Source organism: Idiotropiscis lumnitzeri, chromosome 22 (genome assembly GCF_059441095.1).
Source record: "Idiotropiscis lumnitzeri isolate Australia: NSW breed Sydney's pygmy pipehorse chromosome 22, RoL_Ilum_1.0, whole genome shotgun sequence".
Lineage (NCBI taxonomy): Eukaryota > Metazoa > Chordata > Actinopteri > Syngnathiformes > Syngnathidae > Idiotropiscis > Idiotropiscis lumnitzeri.
Window position 1 is genome coordinate 6306461 of NC_142412.1, and position 23122 is coordinate 6329582.

At 44.8% G+C, this 23122-nt stretch overlaps 1 protein-coding gene across 8 annotated transcripts in view; it reads left to right on the forward strand.

Moving 5' to 3' along the window:
- Positions 1 to 6619: 6619 nt before the first annotated feature.
- LOC148316178 (uncharacterized) overlaps positions 6620 to 23122 on the forward strand; it is a 33317-nt gene continuing 16814 nt past the window's right edge. For 2 of the 8 annotated variants that reach the window (XM_088287023.1, XM_088287022.1), the window contains exons 1-5: positions 6620 to 6691; positions 6822 to 6862; positions 6972 to 7057; positions 7176 to 7324; positions 15278 to 15389. In XM_088287023.1, the coding sequence (XP_088143149.1) occupies positions 6657 to 6691; positions 6822 to 6862; positions 6972 to 7057; positions 7176 to 7324; positions 15278 to 15353 (387 nt within the window). In that variant the 5' untranslated portion in view covers positions 6620 to 6656 and the 3' untranslated portion in view covers positions 15354 to 15389. Of the gene's footprint in view, positions 6692 to 6821; positions 6863 to 6971; positions 7058 to 7175; positions 7325 to 10232; positions 10641 to 15277; positions 15390 to 15717; positions 16449 to 20416; positions 21961 to 23122 lie in introns of those variants that run through there. The other 6 variants (XM_088287026.1, XM_088287024.1, XM_088287025.1 and 3 more) reach the window with 6 other exon arrangements.

Consider the following 23122-nt stretch of genomic DNA (forward strand, 5'->3'; position numbering starts at 1 on the left):
TGGTGAGATGGTAAAAAAGGGTTGGCGGGAATATTGGAGTCGCAGGCGATTGGGATATTTAACTCTGACAATCGGGGAATAGAAATCATAAGACATCTGGGGGGACTCGTATCTCCCCACTGGTCAAGCAAGCAACTCTATTGGGCCCGAGCAGTGACCGCTGCGAGGTCCCTATTGTTTTTCTAGAAATTGTTATTAGGGCCATTGCGCAGATCGTGCTTCGGTGTCCTCTTCCATCAGGACGCGCATCTTCACAATGTCAGTCTGAGCGTCCGATGTACTTGCCTTTGCTTTAAAAAAATTATTTTTCTCTCTGTCGTAAAGTTAAAAAGAGAAAACATTTTGAAGGCATATCTCTCTTTTCTGTCATATCTCCTCCAAAATCAAAATTTAAAAAAAAAAAAAAAAAAAAAAAACACATTTAGAAAATTGGTTGTTGAGGTGGTAAATTAGTAAATCAAGCTACCACTGTATTATAAGAGTAGTGTTCTAATAGGCCGGCGTCTGCCACACTTAGCCCGGAGAGGAGCACCTTCCCCGGGCACGGGCGGGGAGCGAGGGCCCCCCAGCTCCATAGCTCCCTGGATCTGAGAGCAGGGAAGACGAAAAAGGGCAGGCGCGGTAAAACACACGCACACCGACTTGAAATATTTTCAACATGACAAGCTTCGCATTCTGATGACCAAGCGCCATTAGGTTCTTGGTCACCTCCCTCACGAAATCAATTCTCCCCTGATCACTTTGAGCAGCCCTGGTTGTTCTGTTTACATCGACGGTGAGCCTCGTGGGAGGAATGGAACGTTGTTGCCAAAACAACATGGTGCACGGACTTTCCAGGCTTCAGGATGCCAAGCTACGTGGATTTGGCGGGATGCCAAATGCCGGCAGACCAGATCTTTTTTTTGTCACAAAAGAGCAATCTGTTCTATATTGCTCGCAATGATGCGTTTGAGCGAAGCTTAGATATGGTGTTAGCCGAAAGAGGAGGGGTGTGTGGTACGCCGCAATGGACAAAATGCTTGCGCACTGAGGACAGTCCGCGCCGAGCACAATCTCTATTTCGAATATGTTGCGTTCAGGTCGCATGGGGTCCCCGTGGTGACTCGGGTTGTATGCGCGAGCCGTCTGAAAGAGTTCCACGCCGGCGCATCCGCGGCTGAGTGAGCCGAGTTTGTGACATACTGGCCACATTGATGATTTGTTATTGCTTAGTACTTTCAATGGGCACTGTCTGAGGCGGGATTCGAACCCACGCCTCCTTGGGAGACTGCGACCTGAACGCAACGCCTCAGACCGCTCTGCTGATCGGGAGTCTATGTGACAGCCGTGTGATTAAACTTGAAAAAATAAAATAAATGAATAAACCAGAATGGTGTAAGAACAAATCAAGTGAAATATGTTCTTGCACCGGTGCATAACAAAAAAAAAAGAAAAACCTCATTGATCCTGAAGGCCGAGCTGACCATGGCCTCGCTGTGCGGCCGCTTGGGCCTGGTGATGAAAGTTCAAATATTTGCTGCCTTATGAAAAAAAAGCCTTCATATGCCATTTTAAAATTGTTTTTTGTGGTATTTAGGATCACTTTTTGAAAATGTATCAAATTTTTACGCAAACAAACAACTATTCACATTTGCACCTAAAAGGGCCCAACAGCCAGGGAGATGTTGGGGGCCGCAGTTGGGATGGGTAGAACATAGTGAAACGTTTTCTTCCTCATGTCATGTGTGTAGATTGTCTCTACGAGGTCGCCACACGATACGGCAACCATGGAGGAATCTATGGTGCACAAATTCTCTTCTGGACTAATGGATCAAATTCCCACAGTATGATGTTGCGTTGTTCTCGGGATGAAGCGCATGGCCAGGCTGTGTTCGTCTTCCACCGGCTGCTGCGACAGGTCGTTTGTCTGCCTGAGTGCCAGGATGGCGGAGCGGTCTAAGGCGTTGCGTTCGGTATTTAGAAAATAAAACCTGACAGCGCTGAGCCGCGCTCGTGGAAACAGGCGCAGCGTCAATAAATCTCATAACCTTTATGCCGCCTCGTCTCCATACAAGCAGGAGCTGCAAATGTGACATCTATCGGAGGTTATTTCATGAAGGATATCATCTACGGGTAGATGTGGTAGGGGAGCCCCTGCATGAATCCGTCAACCGGGTGGAAGGCGTGGAACACGGGCCATCTCATGCAAAGTACATGCTGATGTCGGCGCACCAATGAGCAGCGACAGTTTAGTGTTCTGGCTAGAACCTCGAAGACGGCTGCCAACTTATTTTTGAACAGTGCTAACATCTAGGTTAGATGTCCAACATAATTGTGGTGTTGGGAGGGCCAAGCTCTGCTGCAAGTCAAATGATCTGAAACTTAAGTGTCGGGAAATCTGTGCCTGAATTGGAGAAAACCATCCACCTGATCATCTCACACTTCCATGTCATTAAAGTCCAAATCAGAGGGTTTCTTGTAGAAAATAAAGGTCGCGAAGGTCAAAGGTCATCCCGCGGAATCGAGCCGATTGGAATCGAAAATTAGGAACACATAGAGGAATTGGATTTTTTTTTTTTTTTTTAATCCACACGCTTTTGTTTTGGCCCTTGCCGTTAAAATTGCAATAAGAAGAACAACAAACCAATCGTAATATGTGCGCCTTTTAAAAAAGAAAAAGACGATATGAAATATCATAATGCCTCAAAAGTAAGCTAATATGTCAGAGACATCTGCGTGTTACTACGGTTTGGAGCATGGGCCGCTACGGCCGAGGGTAAACGTTTTTGCTAATAAAAGAGTTTGCCGCTAGATCGTCTGCTTAGCCTCATTCCTCTACGTTACTGCTTGCCCATAGGGCAAGTGCCACTAAAATTTGCCTTGCCCGAGTGGCCAAATTACTTGCCCGAGGGCCGGCTATGAGCCGCGCCGTGCCCGCCAACAGCCTTCCACGGTCGGATACAATGTTTCAAAGTTCCCCGCTGGAAAGGGGACTTAGAAGAATTGAGTAAAATTCACCCGGAGCTCCGTGCCCGAGGGCCGGCTATGAGCCGCGCCGTGCCCGCCAACAGCCTTCCACGGTCGGATACAATGTTTCAAAGTTCCCCGCTGGAAAGGGGACTTAGAAGAAATTTGTAAAATTCACCCGGAGCTCCGTGCCCGAGGGCCGGCTATGAGCCGCGCCGTGCCCGCCAACAGCCTTCCACGGTGTAAATTTCCTCCTTTATATAGTGTAAAAAGACATCCTGAAGCCTGGGCAGTCATTAATTTGATTGTCCAATATTTCCCTTATGAGATAATATATATATATATATATATATATATACGGGTAGAGAGAGAGAGGGTGAAATTCATGTTTGTCTTCTGATTGATCGGTTTGATGAAATTTGTAAAAAATCGTTACAGCCGTGATCTGCACACACTAATATTTACTTAAAAAAACTTTGGGACCCAGCTTTCCTGTGTGGTTATGAAATAAAATTTCCCAACTAAGGCCGCCACAAACGATTATTTTGCTAGTCGACTAGTCACCAATAGTAGTCGCAATTAGTCGACTACTCGACCAGAACCAAGTCGGCGTTTATATGAATCATATTAGTCATGGAAATGGAAAGTTGCCCGTGGTAAGCGATAGATTAATTATGTTTCAGAGTAATGTGGTAAGCGTAAATGTGGCGGACAGCACCGGTTAGCATTGGCACATCGCTTTCTCGTTTCCTTCCATTCCTTCCTTGCTGCCTTACTTTTGTGTCCTTGTTTCCTTTCCCCCTTGCTTGACAATTTTTTCTTGCTTGACCAGTCGTAATTTGGTAGAAACAACTCAGATCACAAGGAAAATAGCTCTGTTTTAGGAAAATAATGTTTAAAGTTTCTGGGGTGCGCACTAGATCGCTGTTAAACCATCTTCTACGCCACAGTCCTCGTGTTATTACTAATAATAGCAATCACCGGAGAAATAATGACATCAAAGGGGAGTGGGAGCCTTTGGGCTCTGTAGTTAAACATTAATCCTTGAGTAAAATCACTAACACCTCCTGCCTCTTTTAAGGACATGCTTGGGCTAAGCAACACCGTGATGGGGGAAGGGCAAACTCCCACAGCCATTTACGGAGAACCTTGCAAGCTATGCTCACTCCGTATACTTTATGAACAATATCTGTAACTGGGGAAGAACTTTGATAAATGATGCAATGCTTGTGATGTTGCAAAAGAAAATCATTTTGAGTATGGTGTTTTGTTTAGTAGTGCCTTATTTGAAACATTAATTCTACACAAACTACTTGCAGGTTGTTTTGAATCACCAAAGGCAAAAGGCGACAACGGTGAATTCCGCATCTTCGTGGCCCTCTTCCCGTACGACCCTGCCACCATGTCACCCAACCCGGACGCTGCTGAGGAGGAGCTGCCCTTTCGAGAGGGGCAAATTATAACTGTATGTCCGCCGCACAATATGGACCAGAATAAGGACTATGGCATGAACGAGGCGGGGAAATATGGTGTTCGGTTGTCTTCAACTCATGTGGCCAGGCCAGTGCGTCCCATTGGGGCCATTCAGGCGGACGTGTTTCGGGGGTCAGTTCTTCCTCAAGTTTTAAAAACTACTTCTACAAAGTGTAATTTTGTTTGAGTCAGCTGTGAAACCAAGCAACACATGTACATGTGTGTTGTTCGATAACACACATGTTTTAATGTCAAAGTTGCACAGGCGCAGACTGCTGACTACACGCACATCAAATAAAACCTGCAGCCTCTGAAAAAACGCTCAAGGTCACTGACTACCAGTGCCTCTGGGGACATGGAATGTCATTTCCCAGTCAAGTTCAAATAATGTTCGATTTTTAAAAAAATAAATGGATAGAAATATAGTGTAAAAAGACATCCTGAAGCCTGGGCAGTCATTAATTTGATTGTCCAATATTTCCCTTATGAGATAATGCCTCTCATAGCAAATGTGTTCAGCGCGACGGATGGTGGACCAGAATTTCTTCGAAGCCGTCTGGAAGTCGTTTTCCATGGCCTCACCGAACTCCTCCCACGCCCGAGTTTTTGCTTCGGCAACCACCGAAGCCGTATTCTGCTTGGCCAGTCGGTACCTGTCAGCTGCCTCCGGAGTCCCACAGGCCAGAAAGGCCCGATAGGACTCTTTCTTCAGCCTGACAGCATCCCTTACTGCCGGAGTCCACCAGCGGGTTCGGGGGTTGCCGCCACGACAGGCACCGACAACCTTGCGTCCACAGCTTCGATCGGCTGCCTCAACAATGGAGGCACGAAACATGGTCCTCTCAGACTGAATGTCCGCTGCCTCCCCCGGTACGTGGGCGAAGTTCTGCCGGAGGTGGGAGTTGAAACTCTTTCTGACAGGGGATTCTGCCAAGCGTTCCCAGCAGACCCTCACAATACGCCTGGGGTCTGCCGGGTCGGACCGGCATCTTCCCCCACCATCGGAGCCAACTCACCACCAGGTGGTGATCAGTTGACAGCTCCGCCCCTCTCTTCACCCGAGTGTCCAAAACATGCGGCCGCAAATCCGATGACATGACTACAAAGTCGATCATCGAACTGCGGCCTAGGGTGTCCTAGTACCAAGTGCACATATGGACACGGTCGCCCTCATATATGCTCGGAGGACTCTTTGTGTGCGACGGCGCCAGAGGGGCCTGTTGGTGGTCTGAAGCCAGACCCGCTACATACTGGACCGGGACCCACTACACTAAAGTCATCTGACTTTCCAGGCTTCAGGATGCCTTTCTAGGCTTCAGGATGCCTTTCTACACTATATAAAGGTGGAAATTTCAAGCAGGTGGTGTGCCACGTCTGCCTCAGAGCGTGCATCACTTCCTGCCACGCAACACGGGACAACCTAGAACACGTCGAGAGATAACGGCGTACATAATGCTGAGCTACTAGTGTCGACCTGAAAGGATAATCTGATTTCCGCTGACTCTGTGATGTCACCTCCTGTCAGTTTTGCCCATTTGATCAACTTGGAGTGGATGGCAGACGTTATAGTTCTAAATGCATAAAAACAAACATTTATCATGTCCCCATGGAGCAGCGTGACTTACCTGTCACAAGCCGGCCGGCGTGCGTGGCAGTTAAGCCGTAGAGGAGCACCTTCCCCGGGCACGGGCACAACGTTTTTATAAAGTTTTCACCAAAATTGCCCACTACAAAAATGAACCCTCGGTTATCGCGGTTAATGGGGACCGAGACCACCCGCGAAAACTGAAAATCCGCGAAGTAGCGGCGCACCTTCAAAAATGCTGAGGACGACCTTCCCCACATTCTCATATTGTAATTGTCCCAAAACTGCCATTTAATCAAAACCCAATCGCTTCTGGAACCAGCGTCCATCACGTGACGTAAAAAGTCAAACATAAAAGTGTGTGTAGAAGGAGTTCTACATCAACATGCGTTTTACTCATTAGGCCGTGATACACTGACAAAATATTGTTTTTGTTATTTAGATTTTTAAGATGTTGCCTTAAAAAAAAAAAGCTGACTTGCTTCAAGCGTAATCTCAATGTAATCTCAGCACGAGTAATAATCTCACCCGTAAGAGACTTGGCATAGAAATGAAACGTTGATTGCAGTAATCCGTCTTTAGCGACTTGCGAGTGACAACATGGACACACTTTCACGGACTCACACACAATTTGTGTGTTTGTGTGCAGAGGATGAAGCGCTTCAGAAACGAGCCGCCGCAATCACGGTAGGCGGTGACGTCTTTTATCCAAAACATTTTCAACCACATGATCATCTCCTTTTTTTTTTATTTGACACGCAAATGTTGGAAACTACAAACGTACTTTGTATCGACGTGAAAACTTCTTCTTGCGCAGAGATTTGCTGACTCGGAGCCCCGACACGACCGACACAGCCGGTAGGAATGCGCTCGGCTGCAAAATCGCTTCTCGTCTTCTACTTCTTGCGTGACGAGCAACGAGTGAAGTGGCTCTGACGCGCGTCCTTTCAAATTTTGTCGCTTCCAGAAGTTCGGACCACCACCAGCCGGGCCACTTCCTCTTCAAGTTCTGCCCCTGATCAACAGTGGACCACCACGGAGCCGGTAGAGGAGGTACGAGCGCTACTATTTAGCATTTGGAGTTTTTGCATTCATGGATAAAAAAAGGACACGGAGCCTCAAAGACCAGAACCGGCATCAAATTGTCTTGCGCCTCTCGTTCACGGCAAAGGACTCCGACATTCCTAACGTTGTCCCCGAGAGTCCGGCGGAGCGCAGGGTTGAGTTCAGCATTGACCTCGTGGATCCGGGATACAGAGAACTTCTGGACGATCCGGACTCCCCCCAGCAGTCTCACTGTGCTTTGTTTTGCCGTCTGAGGTGCGATTCTTTTTGGATTGAAGTATTTGCCACAATAAAGACCACATGTAACGCAACGCCTTAGACCGCTAACTTCGGAGCCGTGAGAAAGACGCCATAGTCGATTTCTCAACTGTTCATATTAGACGTTAAAATATCAAATTTTAAGATATCAATTGCAACGACAAGAAAAAGTACCTTTTTCCTTATAATTATAGTTTGTTTTATTTATGTAAGACAGAGTTTCTTCGTTTTCGTTTTTGTAAAAGCATTTTCGTTTTTATTTTATTTCAAATAGTTATTTATTTTTCAATTCTAGTTATTTCGTTTGTTTAAACAGTCAGTGCAAATAACTATTTTCGGACACTTTACATTGTCAGTTTCTTTTTAGGGCGGTCTAAGGCGTTGCGTTCAGGTCGCAGTCTCCCCAGGAGGCGTTGGTAATTATCCGAAGAAAAAGCAATTGTACATCGAAAAAATTCACTTTTTCTAAGTGTTGCAATATCTCATGAAGGAAATACTGGACAATCATAAACGTGACACTCATTTTACAAATTAATACCCTTTGACGTTTCCAATGTACATTTCCATACCTGTCAGTCACATGTTCCAATCAGGAGTCGGACACTAGGGCTGATATAATTCATCGTAACCTTTTGGGCGGAATTGAATTGGTTTTCCCCTTGCCCTTCTGCGGTAAGCAATTTATGTTCTCCATTTCTAAGCACAACATAAAACTCACATTTCCGTCGTTCTTCGACAGTGACCTGGGTTCGAATCTCGAATTTCCCCATTGTGGGACTAATAAAGGCAATATTATTTATAAATTTCCGAAAATTAACTAGAAGCGAAATTTACAGCCTATTCTGTTCGACGTGTCGACAGAACACAAATATCGCACGGAACGTGACATTGTGGCCCTGATTCGCACGGTGGAAGAATTCGCCACCACATGCTAGTACCGGATAAGCTAGGCCAAAACAAGACAGCTTTTAATTTATCGGCCTTGAAAGTTAAAAAAATGGCCGATGCCGATTATCAGCAAAATACCAAATACCAAACCCTGATAATCGGCCCGGCCGATAATCAGTCTATCGCTAATCAACACTGTGTTTGCTTTGTTCTTGCTTGGTAGTTCAATGGGCACTGTCTGAGGTGTGGGTTTTTTTTTTTTTTTGGTATATTTCCTCAGAACATCAAACATCAATCTTTGCACTCTCTTATTTATTTATCTAATTTATATATTTGTCTGTATTAAATTTCTGGAGAATTTCACTGCTGTATAAGTATCTTTCAGAATTGATGAATGTTGTTCTGCAGTAATGTTTTGCATGATTTAATGCATGCGGCTGGCAGGCAGCGCACTGCTGAGTCAGCGGGAAAAACAAAGACAGGCACAAATTTAGAGTGGTGAGGATCTTTCTGTCTCCTAGCAGGGCACTAAACTAGTGGAGCCAGGAGACTGGATGCTTGAAAGAAGTTTGAAGATAAGACATATGTAATTACTCAACATTTGAGTGCATCTTCATATTAAGCCTCTCAGGCCATGTCCGCCAAAACACTGGTCCGCATAGCCGTCTCGAAAAATGATATTCATGATTAGTTTTGATTGGGTTATTCATTGATTACAAAACAAAACCAGAACAACATTCCCAAAGGGAGATCTTGTAGTATCTCCGCCTCCGTGACCTCGAAGCACTTTTGAGCGTGTCTGGAACGCCGCAGCGGGGCTTCTGCATCCAGCTGGAAAAGACATGAAAGGAGAAGAGGCCATCATTCACGCTAACAGATCGAGTGGCTCATGGGCAGTTCAATGTGATTTGATTAGTTAAAAAAAAAAGATCATTTGACAGTTTGTGGTTTTTCAAAACATGGTATGTACCATAAATTAAATCTCCGGTGCGAATTGTTTTCTTCTTAGTGGGAGTGTAACAGAAAATAATTGAAAAGCACTGCCGAACCTCAACATGGCCTGGGTTGCCCTTCAACAGCTGCTCGCAACTCTAGTGTGATTTAAAAAAAAAAAAAAAAAAAGTTGCTTATAGGCTAAGCTTAGAGAGGAAGCAAAATAAATTATTTGTAGTAAATAAATGACTCTCGGACTATTTCAGTGAAACTAAACTGTCCACGATGCGAGGGAAAGGAATAAAGATTTTGGTGGCCTCAAAATGTCCACCCGATGGCACCCCAATTGATTCCCATTCCCGTAAATCGTCCTTGCCATCTTCTCATTGCATATCCGGGACCTTAGGGTGCCGCTGTAAGATTTGGTGCAAAAAAAAAGGCGCAGGGGTTGGTTTGACTGAGTTTTGGTATTTTTGCAGATCAATGCAAGCCTGTACAGCGTGGCACATTAAACCAAACGTTTCCAATGTAAATTTCCACATTTATAGAGTGTAAAAAGGCATCCTGAAGCCTGGGAAGTTTGGAAATAGTTCAAGTTAGGTGCATTTGAGTCTGTTTTTTTTTTTTTAAATGAAAGAGTGGTCATTCGCATTATGTGTGCTTTCTAGGAGGCGGCTATGTCCGCTCATTGTTATTTACAATTTGGTCCTTATTTGTAAAAATAATTTCCATCCGTCTTTTTAAAGCGCCTACATCGGGCCGGGAGCTTTGACATGTCAAGCATTTTGCATCCACATCCGACTTGTGGTCGGGTCTCGGTCAGCAAGTCATTTCACTCACATAACATCTTTTGGCATCTACGACGGTTTTGCCGCCCCAGAGTAGAGGCCTTGAGTTGTGTAGACTTTTTCCACCCACTGTATACTTTCAATCCTTGTCTTTCCAGAGCCTGCCATCACATGGGCGTTCATGGCCTTACTACCTTTAAGTTTGACTAGTGGCCGTGAACCTTTTCGGGGTACAAGCTGCTGCTCCCGAAGCCCATAAATGTCCTCCAGTGTGATATTTGCATCCTGCCCGTTAGGCTCACCTCTCTGGACGAGCTGGACTGCAGCTTCAACGAGTGGCCCCCAAGTTCAACCGCGTGGAGGCTCCGGAGGAGACGGGCCGGCGTCCGTGAAAGTTTGGCCGAAGAGGACGGCCTTCCCCCGGACGCAAGGTGCCGGTGACCTGCCCCTGGTTAGGTGACCAGGGGTAAGGGCGTGAGGAGGAATTTGCACTAAGTTCAACAGGAGACTGGGGGCCGGCGTTCGTGAAAGTTAGGCCGAAGAGGACAGCCTTCCCCCGGACGCGAGGTGGGCCGAGTGGCCCCTAAGTTCAACCGCGTGGAGGATCCGGAGGAGACGGGCCGGCGTTCGTGAAAGTCAGGCCGAAGAGGACGGCCTTCCCCCGGACGCGAGGTGGGCCGAGTGGCCCCTAAGTTCAACCGCGTGGAGGCTCCGGAGGAGACAGGCCGGCATCCGTGAAAGTCAGGCCGAAGAGGACGGCCTTCCCCCGGACGCGAGGTGGGCCGAGTGGCCCCTAAGTTCAACCGCGTGGAGGCTCCGGAGGAGACAGGCCGGCATCCGTGAAAGTCAGGCCGAAGAGGACGGCCTTCCCCCGGACGCGAGGTGGGCCGAGTGGCCCCTAAGTTCAACCGCGTGGAGGCTCCGGAGGAGACGGGCCGGCACCGTGAAACTTACGCCGAAGAGGACGGCCTTCCCCCGGACACGAGGTGGGCCGAGTGGCCCCTAAGTTCAACCGTGTGGAGGCTCCGGAGGAGACGGGCCAGCGTTCGTGAAAGTCAGGCCTTTCATGTCTTCAAGGTAAAATTAAGACACAAATACACAATAGGTGTGTCTCCATTCATGGCAACGACCCGGCCTGACCAAATCTGTTGGCACCCGCCGGTGTGTGAGGTTCTCACACGGACGGCGTTCTTGTCTGAAGACTTTAATGCGGAGGAAATCAATCTCGTAAATCTGACTTTTTTTTGCAATTCCTTTTCCAAAAGTGTGTGCCGATCCTGTCGCGGTTGTGTTTCGTCCGTAATATAAATAGCCATATTCGGAGCAAGTGTGACACACGCCCGCCCTCCTCCTCCGGAGCTTCCATTTGGGCAAACTTAGGGGCCGCTTGGCACCGCCTGTGCCCGGGGAAGGTGCTCCTATTCGGGCCAAGTGTGACACACGCCCGCACTTGTCCCTGGGGTGACTTGGTGGAGGCCCTTGCCTCGTTGTAGGAGAGATAAGATAAGATCCTGAAGCCTGGAAAGTCATTAATTTGATTGTCCAGTATTTCCTTCATGAGATATTGCAACACTTAGAAAAAGTGTACAGCGCCAGCAGACAATGAATTTTCAGCACTAAAAGAACGAAACTTCATTAACAGCTAAACCAAACGTTTCCAATGTAAATTTCCACATTTATAGAGTGTAAAAAGGCATCCTGAAGCCTGGGAAGTCATTAATTTGATTGTCCAGTATTTCCCTTATGAGATAATGCCTCACATAGCAAATGTGTACAGTGCGAGCTGAAAATGCATTTTCAGCACTAAAAAACCAAACTTTTATAACAGCTAAACCAAACGTTTCCAATGTAAATTTCCACCTTTATATAGTGTAAAAAGACATCCTGAAGCCTGGGCAGTCATTAATTTGATTGTCCAATATTTCCCTTATGAGATAATGCCTCACATAGCAAATGTGTACAGTGCGAGCTGAAAATGCATTTTCAGCACTAAAAAAACCAAACTTTTATAACAGCTAAACCAAACGTTTCCAATGTAAATTTCCACCTTTATATAGTGTAAAAAGACATCCTGAAGCCTGGGCAGTCATTAATTTGCTCATGTCTGGTGCAAGATGCTCGATGACACTGGGACAGTTGCTTGCCCATTGCCTCAACTCGAATCCACCCTCAGCCAGAAGATAGCGCAGTTTGTCTAACGACCAAGGTTTATTCATTTAATTTTTTTCCATAAACTCACATATAATTGATGCTCGCTGTTGTCAATGACATCCGCCACAATTTGACTTATTTCAGTCTGCTCAAAAAAATGTCAGAAAATATATACATATATATATATATATATATATATATATATATATATATATATATATATATTTGCACTTTTTAAAAAATGTATTGTAAGTTATTTTGTTGAGCCCCAAGTTATAGTATAGCTCCTGTGGGTCCAGTGACCCCGGTTTGAGAACCACTAATGTCGAAAGACGCAGGGGCAAAACCTGGACTCTTTATTTTAACCCCATGTATCGATCCATCTAACGCACCATCCATTTTTTCAGCAGGCAAACTACAATCAATTGGAAGAACTTATTCTTTTCGAAGGTCACGTTGATGTGCATTGATTATCAAGTACAAATGGCAACAAAACATTATTTTTGAGGGTACGACCCTCGTGATAAGTCACTGTAGACTTTTTAAAAGAAAGTAGCAGGCTCTTTATGGTCAGCAGCGCAGCCATATTGTGAGTCCGGTTCCTGAGGAGAAAGGCTGATTGCACCCTTTTTTGGGCTTCGCAGCGACAAGTTCACAACAGCATTAACAAACACTTTCGAACACTTTTAGCATGCATTTTGCCTTAAACCACAACCACAGATGTCAAGAAAGTCCTCTCAGTTTTTCCAGATGCCGTTCAGTCCCAATCAAACATGTGGAAAACATCGACGGTTGCTGTCCTCATGGCAGGGGTTACATAGTCACTGACGAGCGAGAAAAGGAAAGGAAGAACGCAACTAACCTTCAAAGTCTGATATGATCCCCTCCAAGTGAGCGTTGACCGTAGGATCAGACATTTTTTTTTTTTTTTTTTTTTTTTAGGGGGGTACGAGTGTGTTTATCATGTGAGGGTTCCCTTTCACCCAGCAAGGAAACGTCGCCCAGAGGAGCGGTCCAGATTTTAAACAAATCCCAAATTTGGAATCCGGAGAGCAGGAGGAGGGAGGGGAAGAAAAGAAAACAGCAGATGCAAGCTAAAGTCTCTCTTCTCTCACTCTGTGTACTTTTTTTTTTCACAACTTCTTTAGTCTCCTCTTTTCCTCCCTCTTGGCTTCCCTCCCCCTCCTCACGTACTTCCACGCTTCCCTCCCACTTCCACGGTTTATTCACAGGCCCGTTTCCTGTGGTCTTAGTCACATGACTGCTCTCATCAGCTGATGGAGCAGTTGCTTCAAGGACACCATTGATAAAAAAAAAACTAAACCAAAAAAAAAACATCTGACATTAGACCGTTAGCATTAATGCTTAATGCTAACTGGATAGTTTTTCTGCCATGGTAACCACAGCTGTCAATCATCTTTCCTTTTTAAGTGCTTGTTTACGTGCAATGGACAAAACGCAGATTTGTAAGCACACAAATGCATCCTGGTAAGTAGCGGTAATGCATGATAAGACGTCAAATCATTTCAAATGACAGTCCCCTCATCATAATTCGGACTAGCGCGCCCAATGACTTTCCAGGCTTCAGGATGCCTTTTTACACTATATAAAGGTGGAAATTTATATATATATATTGCTTATGCTGATGCAAATAAAAACCATGTGTGCAGTCAAGTGTGCAACGAGATTAGAGGGCTCCCCTCTCCAGTGCAATACAACAATAATACAGACAAATATAAGGGAAACCACCAAGTCTTTGGGTTCCGGGGGGAGTATGGTTGCAAAGCTGAAACTTAAAGGAATTGACGGAAGGGCACCACCAGTCATGATTAGCGCATCCGTGCTGACTTTTAAGTCCAGCCTTTCACGACAAACTCCACACTCGGCCACCTGACACATGCATCTAATTTGATCGCTGACATGATCCGCGAGCTGCCTTTAAGAAACAAGTTGAACAAAACATGACGCGTGCGCACCAACTTTGACGTGGATCCACTGCGAAAGAGGCAGACTCTTATTTCGCAGATTTTTTATGTCCTCTCGAGCCTCGTGGAGCATGTCCTCACACTGGGAGTACTTGTCCCGCAGGTCCTTGATCTGAGGATAGGAGACAGAAATGATCAAGCCCTGCGTTAAACGAGCAATGTCCACTTATTTTCCCCAGTCATAGCAATCAATGCATCACTCAGACATTTAACCCCTTGCAGCGCGGCCCTGCTACGCGCCACGCATACAAGCAGATGTTTGTGTGTGCGCGCTCTTTCGGCGATGCTAGGGTAGCTGATATTCGGTCTAAGGGAGCATGGGCTGGAAAAAATTATTGACAGGCAGATTAATAATCTATTTTATCTATCCATCAGGGTCACGAATGTCATTTGATGAGTAGAGAATTAAAAATTCCATGATTAATTGCGATTAATCACATTTTTCAGCTAATATTTTTTGTTAGGTTTGTATTTATTTGAATAACATCTTGGAATTAATGCAAAATCACCAAATATGAATTATATTTAATTCAAAAACTTTCTTTGATTATTGAATATGATCTAAAAGGAGCATCAGGCATTTTTCTTGGAAACATTTATCAAAATGGCCCAAATTACTGTGGGTTATTTTTTAACCAACTGTTTTTAGTGATACGATTGTCCAAAATGTTTTATTGGGCGTGTTAAAAGGTCTTATATACAGATGTACATATAGAATTATGTATAATTAAAGTGAGTTAAGTTCTGAGTTGCTAACCTCCGAAAGCTCCTCTTTCTAACCTCCTCAGTGAATTATTTGCAGTCGAATATAAAATACACGAGTGTTTTAGATCATTCATTTTTCAGATGTGCTGCAAAACAGATGTGTATGCATTAATTTAGTCAAGAACAAATGAAGAATTCAGACTTGTCAAAACAGGCAGAGATTTTTTTTCTTCTCATATTATGTCCCCTCTTGCTATCATGCAGTTTGAAGCCTCGTGTGTGGTGGATTTTATGTTTCACGATGCAAAATCAATATGACACTTTATTCAGGTACCTTGAAGTTTTTTTCCCCTTGCCTGATTGGGCCAAGTAGATGCCGCATGTTACACAACAGGAAACCTTTAAAGTCGTAATGAAGCGACATAATATGTACTCGTTGTAGCTCTTGGTTCATAAACTCCTAAGGGAGTTAGTTTAAATGCGAGCCTCTTTTCATTCAGGTCAAAAATCGGTGGCGACGTTTCGCGCGGTTCGGACCGTACCAGAGCTCCGGCCAGCCTGTGTACAAACCTCTGATCCGCAGGCAGCCAGCAGTGACACGCATGCAGTAAGGTACATGCTCAATTTTATTTAAACCTTTTCTCACTGTGGCTATTTTGTGTCTTAATTGTCAAATAAATGTGGAACTCGAGACCTGTAGCCTATATAGCCAGAATCATATACAGCACAAACGAACATGCCCCAAATTTGGCAACGCAAGCATCAACACATGCACATATTTAAACATAGAGAATGAACATCCACGGCAAATGTCTTCTCTCATTTTGCATTCTGTATGAAGCACCTCCGTCTTTCACAATACGCTTTCGCCAACATATATAAATGCGCTGGCCCTTGTTGTCTACATAACAACATGTGCTGTTATAATTACAATTTTTAGACCTGACTGCCACCAGTAATCTTTGGCTGGCCAATCCAGAGAACAATCCACGAGAGGAGCTTCCGAGAGGCTAGCTTCCTGATGTTCACGGAGACGTGGCTAACAGAGCTAATGCTGGACGCCGTCGTGGAATTGGACGGCGTGACCACGCTCATAAACACACCATTGAATTGATTTGAAATGCCATTTATCCGTTCACAACTCTCCAACAAAATAAAGACAAATTTAGCAATAAATCACCCGCATAGATACAAAAACAATAGGGACCTCGCAGCCGTCGCAGCTCGGGCCCTAATAACAATTTCTAGAAAAACAACAGTGACCGGTTCGGCCCCAACAAATTTGCAAATTTCTGGGTGACATTTGCCCCCAAAAATTTTGTTTTTGCGCCTGTTATTTTCCAAATAGTTTTTGCCCGAATATGAGCACCTTCCCCGGGCACAGGCGGTGCCAAGCGAAATTGTTAATATCATACTATATTATTACTTTTTTTTTCATTTTGGGCCGATCTTATGGAGCAAACCAGCAAGAGGTAGGATACAATACGAATAGAATGAAGAAGATAATTATGCTAAAATATAAAGTGTTTCAGACATCTGTCACTCTGTCATCATCTGTCAATACCTTAAATCATAATTGCACATTTCTGGCTTGAAAGTCAGCTGGGCTTGACTTAAATTTGCAAAAAAGTTCTCCCAGAAGAAAATGTGGCTGCCTTTCTACACTATATAAAGGTGGAAATTTACATTGGAAACGTTTGGTTTAGCTGTTATAAAAGTTTGGTTTTTTAGTGCTGTATATGCATTTTCAGCTCGCGCTGTACACATTTGCTATGAGAGGCATAAAAGAGCAAGCATGAGCTTAGCTGGCGAAACGCTCCCTCATGCAGCCTACCATAATGTTAGGATTTGGTTAACGAGCTACCAACAACAATTTGTTAAATGAATAATACAAGTGTAGTGGCATAAATAACTAATTTGATTTGTTCCGTGCCTAAGCTTGCAACTCATTTTTCTCAGCCATCTTATGGGGGGGGGTCTGCAAAATATCTTACATTTTAAAAACATGCATTCCCATTTGAGAGACACAGCCATTATCAAGTTATGTTCACATACATCAAACTCGGCATTGACAGGTAAGTCACGCCCTCATTGAACATCAGCTGATAAAGACGGGTCACAATACACCATCATGTGACACTCTGGGAGAGGGCAGCTTGGCTGGGGTGGATGTGTACAGCGCGAGCTGAAAATGCATTTACAGCACTAAAAAACCAAACTTTTATAACAGCTAAACCAAACGTTTCCAATGTAAATTTCCACCTTTATATAGTGTAAAAAGACATCCTGAAGCCTGGGCAGTCATTAATTTGATTGTCCAATATTTCCCCACTCGCCACATTTTTATTATTATTATTATTTTTCCGATTGTTCGATCGCATTTTTGACCCCCGAAAGGAAGTAAAAAAGGCGCCCATTGTGGCTTTTCCATGGTAAAAATTCCAACTTCAGTTCACGGGGGTGTCTCTGTGCTCGTGGCGCTCCGCGTGGCCCGTCCTCTGCCCAACACTCACCCCCTTCAAAGGTTCGGCCCAACAAGATAACGATCGAAGTACGGGAGCATGAGCAAGTAGGATAACAATCCGACGCCAGGTAGTCAGTGTAGGTGGATTATATAGTGAGTGTAATCAGTGAGTGAATGGGAATCCAAATTTTAGAAGATAATTTGGAGACTGGGTCCTTTGAACATGAGTGGGAGGACTGTCACCGTTATTTTTCAAGAGAGGCTTGCATCCAGCCCCGAGTGGGGAAAAAAAAAAAAAATTCATTTGTATTTAGAGCCCATTGAAAGTACCAACACAACCCAGGCTTGACGGTTTATCACGGTTTAAAAAAATTTGAGGTTTCAATAAGCACTAAACTGTTCACGACATTCGTAACTAAAGCGCTCATGATGATGTCATCTATATTGGTGGTCTGAACAAGTTTGTTTGTTCGGAAAGTTGGACACGTGTAAACTACAATTTGTGTTGGGGAATAGTCGGCCACCGATCGGCTGCCCTGAGTGCAATCTAACAGTTCACCTCCAGCCTCCTTTCCCTCAACTGTGTGATGGAATGCCCGCTGAAATTTTTAATAAATATTTAAATTTGAACAGGGCCAAATGTGTGTACACGTTTATTTTGTAACATTTCTCAAGCCTATCTCGTCAACCGCTGTGCTCTTTTTTTTGGACCAGCAGCTACAGCTTGAGCAAATCACTTTTTATTGTGTATCCTGGCAACTGGTAATGCTCTCTTGACTGTGTTTGCTTTTTTCTTGCTTGGTACTTTCAATGGGCTCTGTCTGAGGTGGGATTCGAACCCACGCCTCCTGGGGAGACTGCGACCTGAACGCAACGCCTTAGACCGCTCTGCCATCTTGGCAACTGGTACTATGTGAGGCATTATCTCACTTGTGTGAGTATTTTGCAACTCCCCTGCACATGCTCCTAAAAATCCAAACCTTCACCTGTAAATAAAACGTCCCGACCTGAAGACATCTGAATTTTTTGCCATTGGAAATGAATGGGGAATTTTGGGGTGTTGAATTTTTATAATGATATGTTACATTTGCTCTTGATTAATTTTAACACTTGAATAGGCGTTACGCACGCAACCGGCGGCCAGAAAAAACCAAAAACAATTCAGGTGTTTTATTCCTAAAAAGTATTAATTTATTACAATTGACATAAGGACATTTCCAAGTATGTATCCACCACCAGTCTAAGAGGTTTTCGTTTGAACCTTGAAGGGCTGGTTTTTTTAACAGGCTTTTTGAAAGCAGCTCAACCAGGCAGGGACCTGCTCCGACTTGATTAGGATCAGGTGCGTGGCTGGCGGGCGCGCCTCTCCAGGCGTGGCAGCGTGCCCGGGGAAGAGCGCTGGAGAAACGCCCCCACGTTTTTTTGTTCACCTGCCCGGAAAATGCGGGGGATGCAATACTAAAACGCCCCTTAGGATGCATGTCCACGACTCAATCGCTTCAACGCCCAATGGTAACGCAAGCAGGGTATTCGGCCCAGTGGTCATTAATCTCCTAAGGCGTTGCGTTCAGGTCGCAGTCTCCCCAGGAGGCGTGGGTTCGAATCCCACCTCAGACAGAGCCCATTGAAAGTACCAAGCAAGAACAAAGCAAACACATTCAAGAGAGCATTACCAGGTGCCAGGGCGAATAATGTTCATTCAAAAGACAAAAACAAAAGCATTGAGACGTGGCCTGAAACATCATTCAGTCCACCAGATTAGTCACTGGGTTTCTTGTGGCAAACAGCGGACTATTAATAGATAATTGTTAAAATCATACTCACAGATACTTGTTATTTTCATAGACATCATAGGAGCACCTTCCCCGGGCACGGGCGGTGCCAAGCGGCCCCTAAGTTTAACCGAATGGAAGCTCCGGGGGAGGAGGGCGGGCGTGTGTCACAGTTGCAAACTCTCAACCCCTTTCTGGCAATGTAAATTTCCACCTTTATATAGTGTAAAAAGACATCCTGAAGATCACTGACCACGCCTGGCATTATCTGGACGGCTCTAATGAAATACGGCTTCAACTATTTCCGCCTCTGAGTGCCCCACAACTTTTCACGAAAAAGGATGAATTTCGTATTGTGACATCCTCATATCCACAGTCGGGCCGAGGCCTACATGCACCTGTCGAATGCCTCGAGTGCGTCGAAGGGGGTCGCCGAGGGTCACAGCGCTCAAGCAGAATGAAGAAGAGGGATCCCTTGTCATCCATGATTAATTAAAGCAGTGCTTCTCAATTATTTTCTGTTACGCCCTCCCTAGCCAGAAGAAAACAATTCACGCCCCCCCCACCACCACCCACTTTCTGCCGCTGCTGATTGCTTTTTCACCTCGAGTCACATGCACTACCCGGCCGGGGGGCGGGCGCCCGTGCCCGGGGAAGGTGCTCCTCTACGGCTTAACTGCCACGCACGCCGGCCGGAGCTCTTGTTTATGAAATGCACTCGAGTTATCCTTTGTTGTGCTTTATCAGAGAACTTTGGAATTCCTTGCTTAAAGATCACAGTATATAAAGGTGGAAATTTACATTGGAAACGAAAAAAAAAAAGCGCTTATGGTGTAGATAAAGCACCGGCAACTAAGAAATTGTCACTGTGAAAGCGCGGAAGTGCAGACGTTGGCGGACCTTCTTTACCACTGCTGTGGTGTTGTGACTCCAAGAAAGGTCATCGGAGATGTCTGAGGCGGGATTCGAACCCACGCCTCCTGGGGAGACTGCGACCTGAACGCAACGCCTCCGTTTTCGTCAAAATTAAAGATATTTGGCTGCTTTAAAAAATGCTTGCCCGGTCGGGCAAGTTGCCCATAATTTTACCTTGCCCGTGGCCCAATTTCACTTGCCCCGGGCAATCGGGAAGCGGTTAACCGCGAACCCTGAGCTTAAAAAAAATATACAATATATATAATAAATATATATATATATATATATATATATATTAAGGAATTTGCTCAGTGGCGTGCCCCCCGGGCGCTCCGGGGGTAATAGGCCGGCGTCTGCCACCAATCATTTATACTCTAGATCTGTATAGTGAATGTATGTGAACTAGCAGGTAGCATTTATATTTGAGATGAGCTTCATCATCAATGCGCGGAACTCCTATTGATTTGTATTTCTATCTTTACATAAAGGCAACAGACTCTTGACTACCCTCCAGCAGATGTCCGAGTTGGAAAACTACTACTAGTGCTGAGGCACAGGAAGTAGAAAAGTACAAATACTTTGTTAATTCAGTAGAGCTTTCACTCATTTGTACATGAGATATTTGTGCGTTTTTTTGGACAACTTATTACTTTTACACAGCTCTTCATACTGTTTGTTCCTTATCTGATCAAAATAGGATTGTCACTTTTTTTAATCTTTGCACATGACAACACATCGTAAAAAAAGATGTAAATGGAGAGACTTAGTCAACTGCAGTTATGATCTTCTTATTAAGGACTGACTGATTAAGATATACTGTAATTGATAGATAATTAGTAGAAATTGGCCAAATCTGGTCAGGGTAACCTTGGACGAAATCCTTTAAAAAAGACTGTACGCGCAGGTGCGCGTCCAAGGCTTGTGAGTGCACTGATTCACTCTGTGTGCGTATTTATGACAGAAAAAAAGGAGAATATTTCTGTTGCATATGAGGAAGTGTCTGTGTGGTTATATGACGGAACAAAGGCTCGACGCAAAAATAAGGGACATGGCTGATCACGACTTGGACAGGCACGCCAAGGTGACGACATATGTTTAAAAAAAAATTAACCGGAAATGCAGCCTTCAGAGGACCCAGCCAGTGATTTTTTTGACACAGCCAATGCTTTTGGATCCGCAAACTCCAAATGTGTACAGTGCGAGCTGAAAATGCATTTAACGTGTCGAAAGTACTCACAGTCATTCTTTATCGTCTGCATAGAATTAATATTACTGCCGCACTTTACCTTTTTTCCAGCATTTGAGGTTTTGGAGATATATATATATATTTTTTTCTCCTGTTTTAGTCGCGATTTGATTGCTCATTTTTTTTTTTAAAAAATGTAATTATTTATTTATTTATTTTTACGGCATTTTTAGACTGGTTGGTTTTGTTCTTTGAATTTTGTTCTCCAAATCTGCCGGCTTAAATACAACGGGAAAAGTAATATGAAACAGGTGAAAACAATCTAGGGGTGTGCAGATAATCGCAATGGAAAGGGGACTTAGAAGAAATGAGGGGAAAATTCCCCCGGAGCTCCGTGCCTGAGGGCCGGCTATGCATGGTCGCGCCGGCCCAGCTCGCCACGTCTTCCGCTTGCCGCTCGCTTTCTCGACGGCGCTCTTCCTCCAGCCTTCCGTCGTAAGCCCCGAAGCCCAAACCGTAAGGCCTTAGGTCCGAGCCCCGAGGACTCCCGCCGCCAACGCCTCGGCGGCTCCCAAACGCAGAGTCGCCCACCGGCAACTGGTCCATCACCATCAAAGATGTTCGTTTCTCAGACTCCCAGATGTACCAGTGCAGGGTGATGTTACCTGACGTAAACATCGATTCAATGAGCCTGAAGCTGAAGGTCATGGAGGTGCCCAGTCAGCCTCTGTGTGTCCGGGGGAACGTGCTCTTCTTCGTCCACTCTCCTCTTCGCCCACGCTCTTCTTCGGCGCACGCCGGCCGTCTAACCGCTCCAGCGCCCCGTCGTGCCGCTCGGCGAAACTACAATGCCCGTCTTTATCAGCTGATGTTCCATGATTCTTGTGACAGGTAAGTCACGCCCTCATGGAACATCAGCTGATAAAGACGGGTCACAAGACAGCATCATGTGACACTCTGAAGAAGGCGAAAGACAAAACGGAAAGACTGCCTTGCTTCTGTGATTCAAATGGCCCAAGATGAGGACAAAAGAAGAAGTGGGACACAAGATGGCAGAGTTTGTCGTATGCGCACAACACCCATTGTGAGTAAAAGCACTTGAAAAACTCGCAAGTCAGGTCCCTCGTATTTTAAGGCACCACTCCAACCTATTGTCCATTATATACTAGATCAGCGGTCTTCAAATCTATTGTTTTTGTAGAAATTATTATTATTATTATTTTTCCGATTGTTCGATCGCATTTTTGACCCCCGAAACATGCACAAAAACTCACCAAACTTGGCAGTCTCATCGGGCATGGCGAGAAATTTGATATTTTAACGTCTAATATGAACAGGAAGTGAGTTGTGAATTTTTGAAAGTCCATGTTACGTCACCTTGTTATGCAGTTTATTACGCCAGCACCCACTTTGTTGAAGAAAAGTCAGATCGCACATGTAAAATGTATAGAATTTTTATTTTTTTTTAATAAACATTTTTTGAAATGTAACACTAATTGTGGAATTGTATTAGTTTTTTTTTAAACAGACTGAGACAAAAAAAACATTTAGTGCCATTTTTTCAGGCTTGTGTGTGTGTGATAATGGCAGCAAATTCAGCGGCCCCCCCGAGGGTCACTGTGCAGCAAGTGCAAGTGATTTGAGGCGGGGGGGACCATGTGTTACCCTGTGAACAAATGTTCATCCGTATTTGCGTGTGTGTGTGTGTGTGCCGCTCACAAAAAATATTGAATTTTCGCGTCTTTTTCGAGGCCTTTTCGTTGCGTTTTTCCCCAAATTAATAATTGGAATCCCATTTCTTTTACTCTTTCTTTAAGAGGAAGCAAAAAATTGGATGACTTTGCTTGGGGATGACACTAGACAATTTCAAAACCGAGATGCGGTCTAAGGCGTTGCGTTCAGGTCGCATTATTTTGAAGCAACTGAGGCAAACTGGGTTGCGTTCAGGTCGCAGTCTCCCCAGGAGGCGTGGGTTCGAATCCCACCTCAGACAGAGCCCATTGAAAGT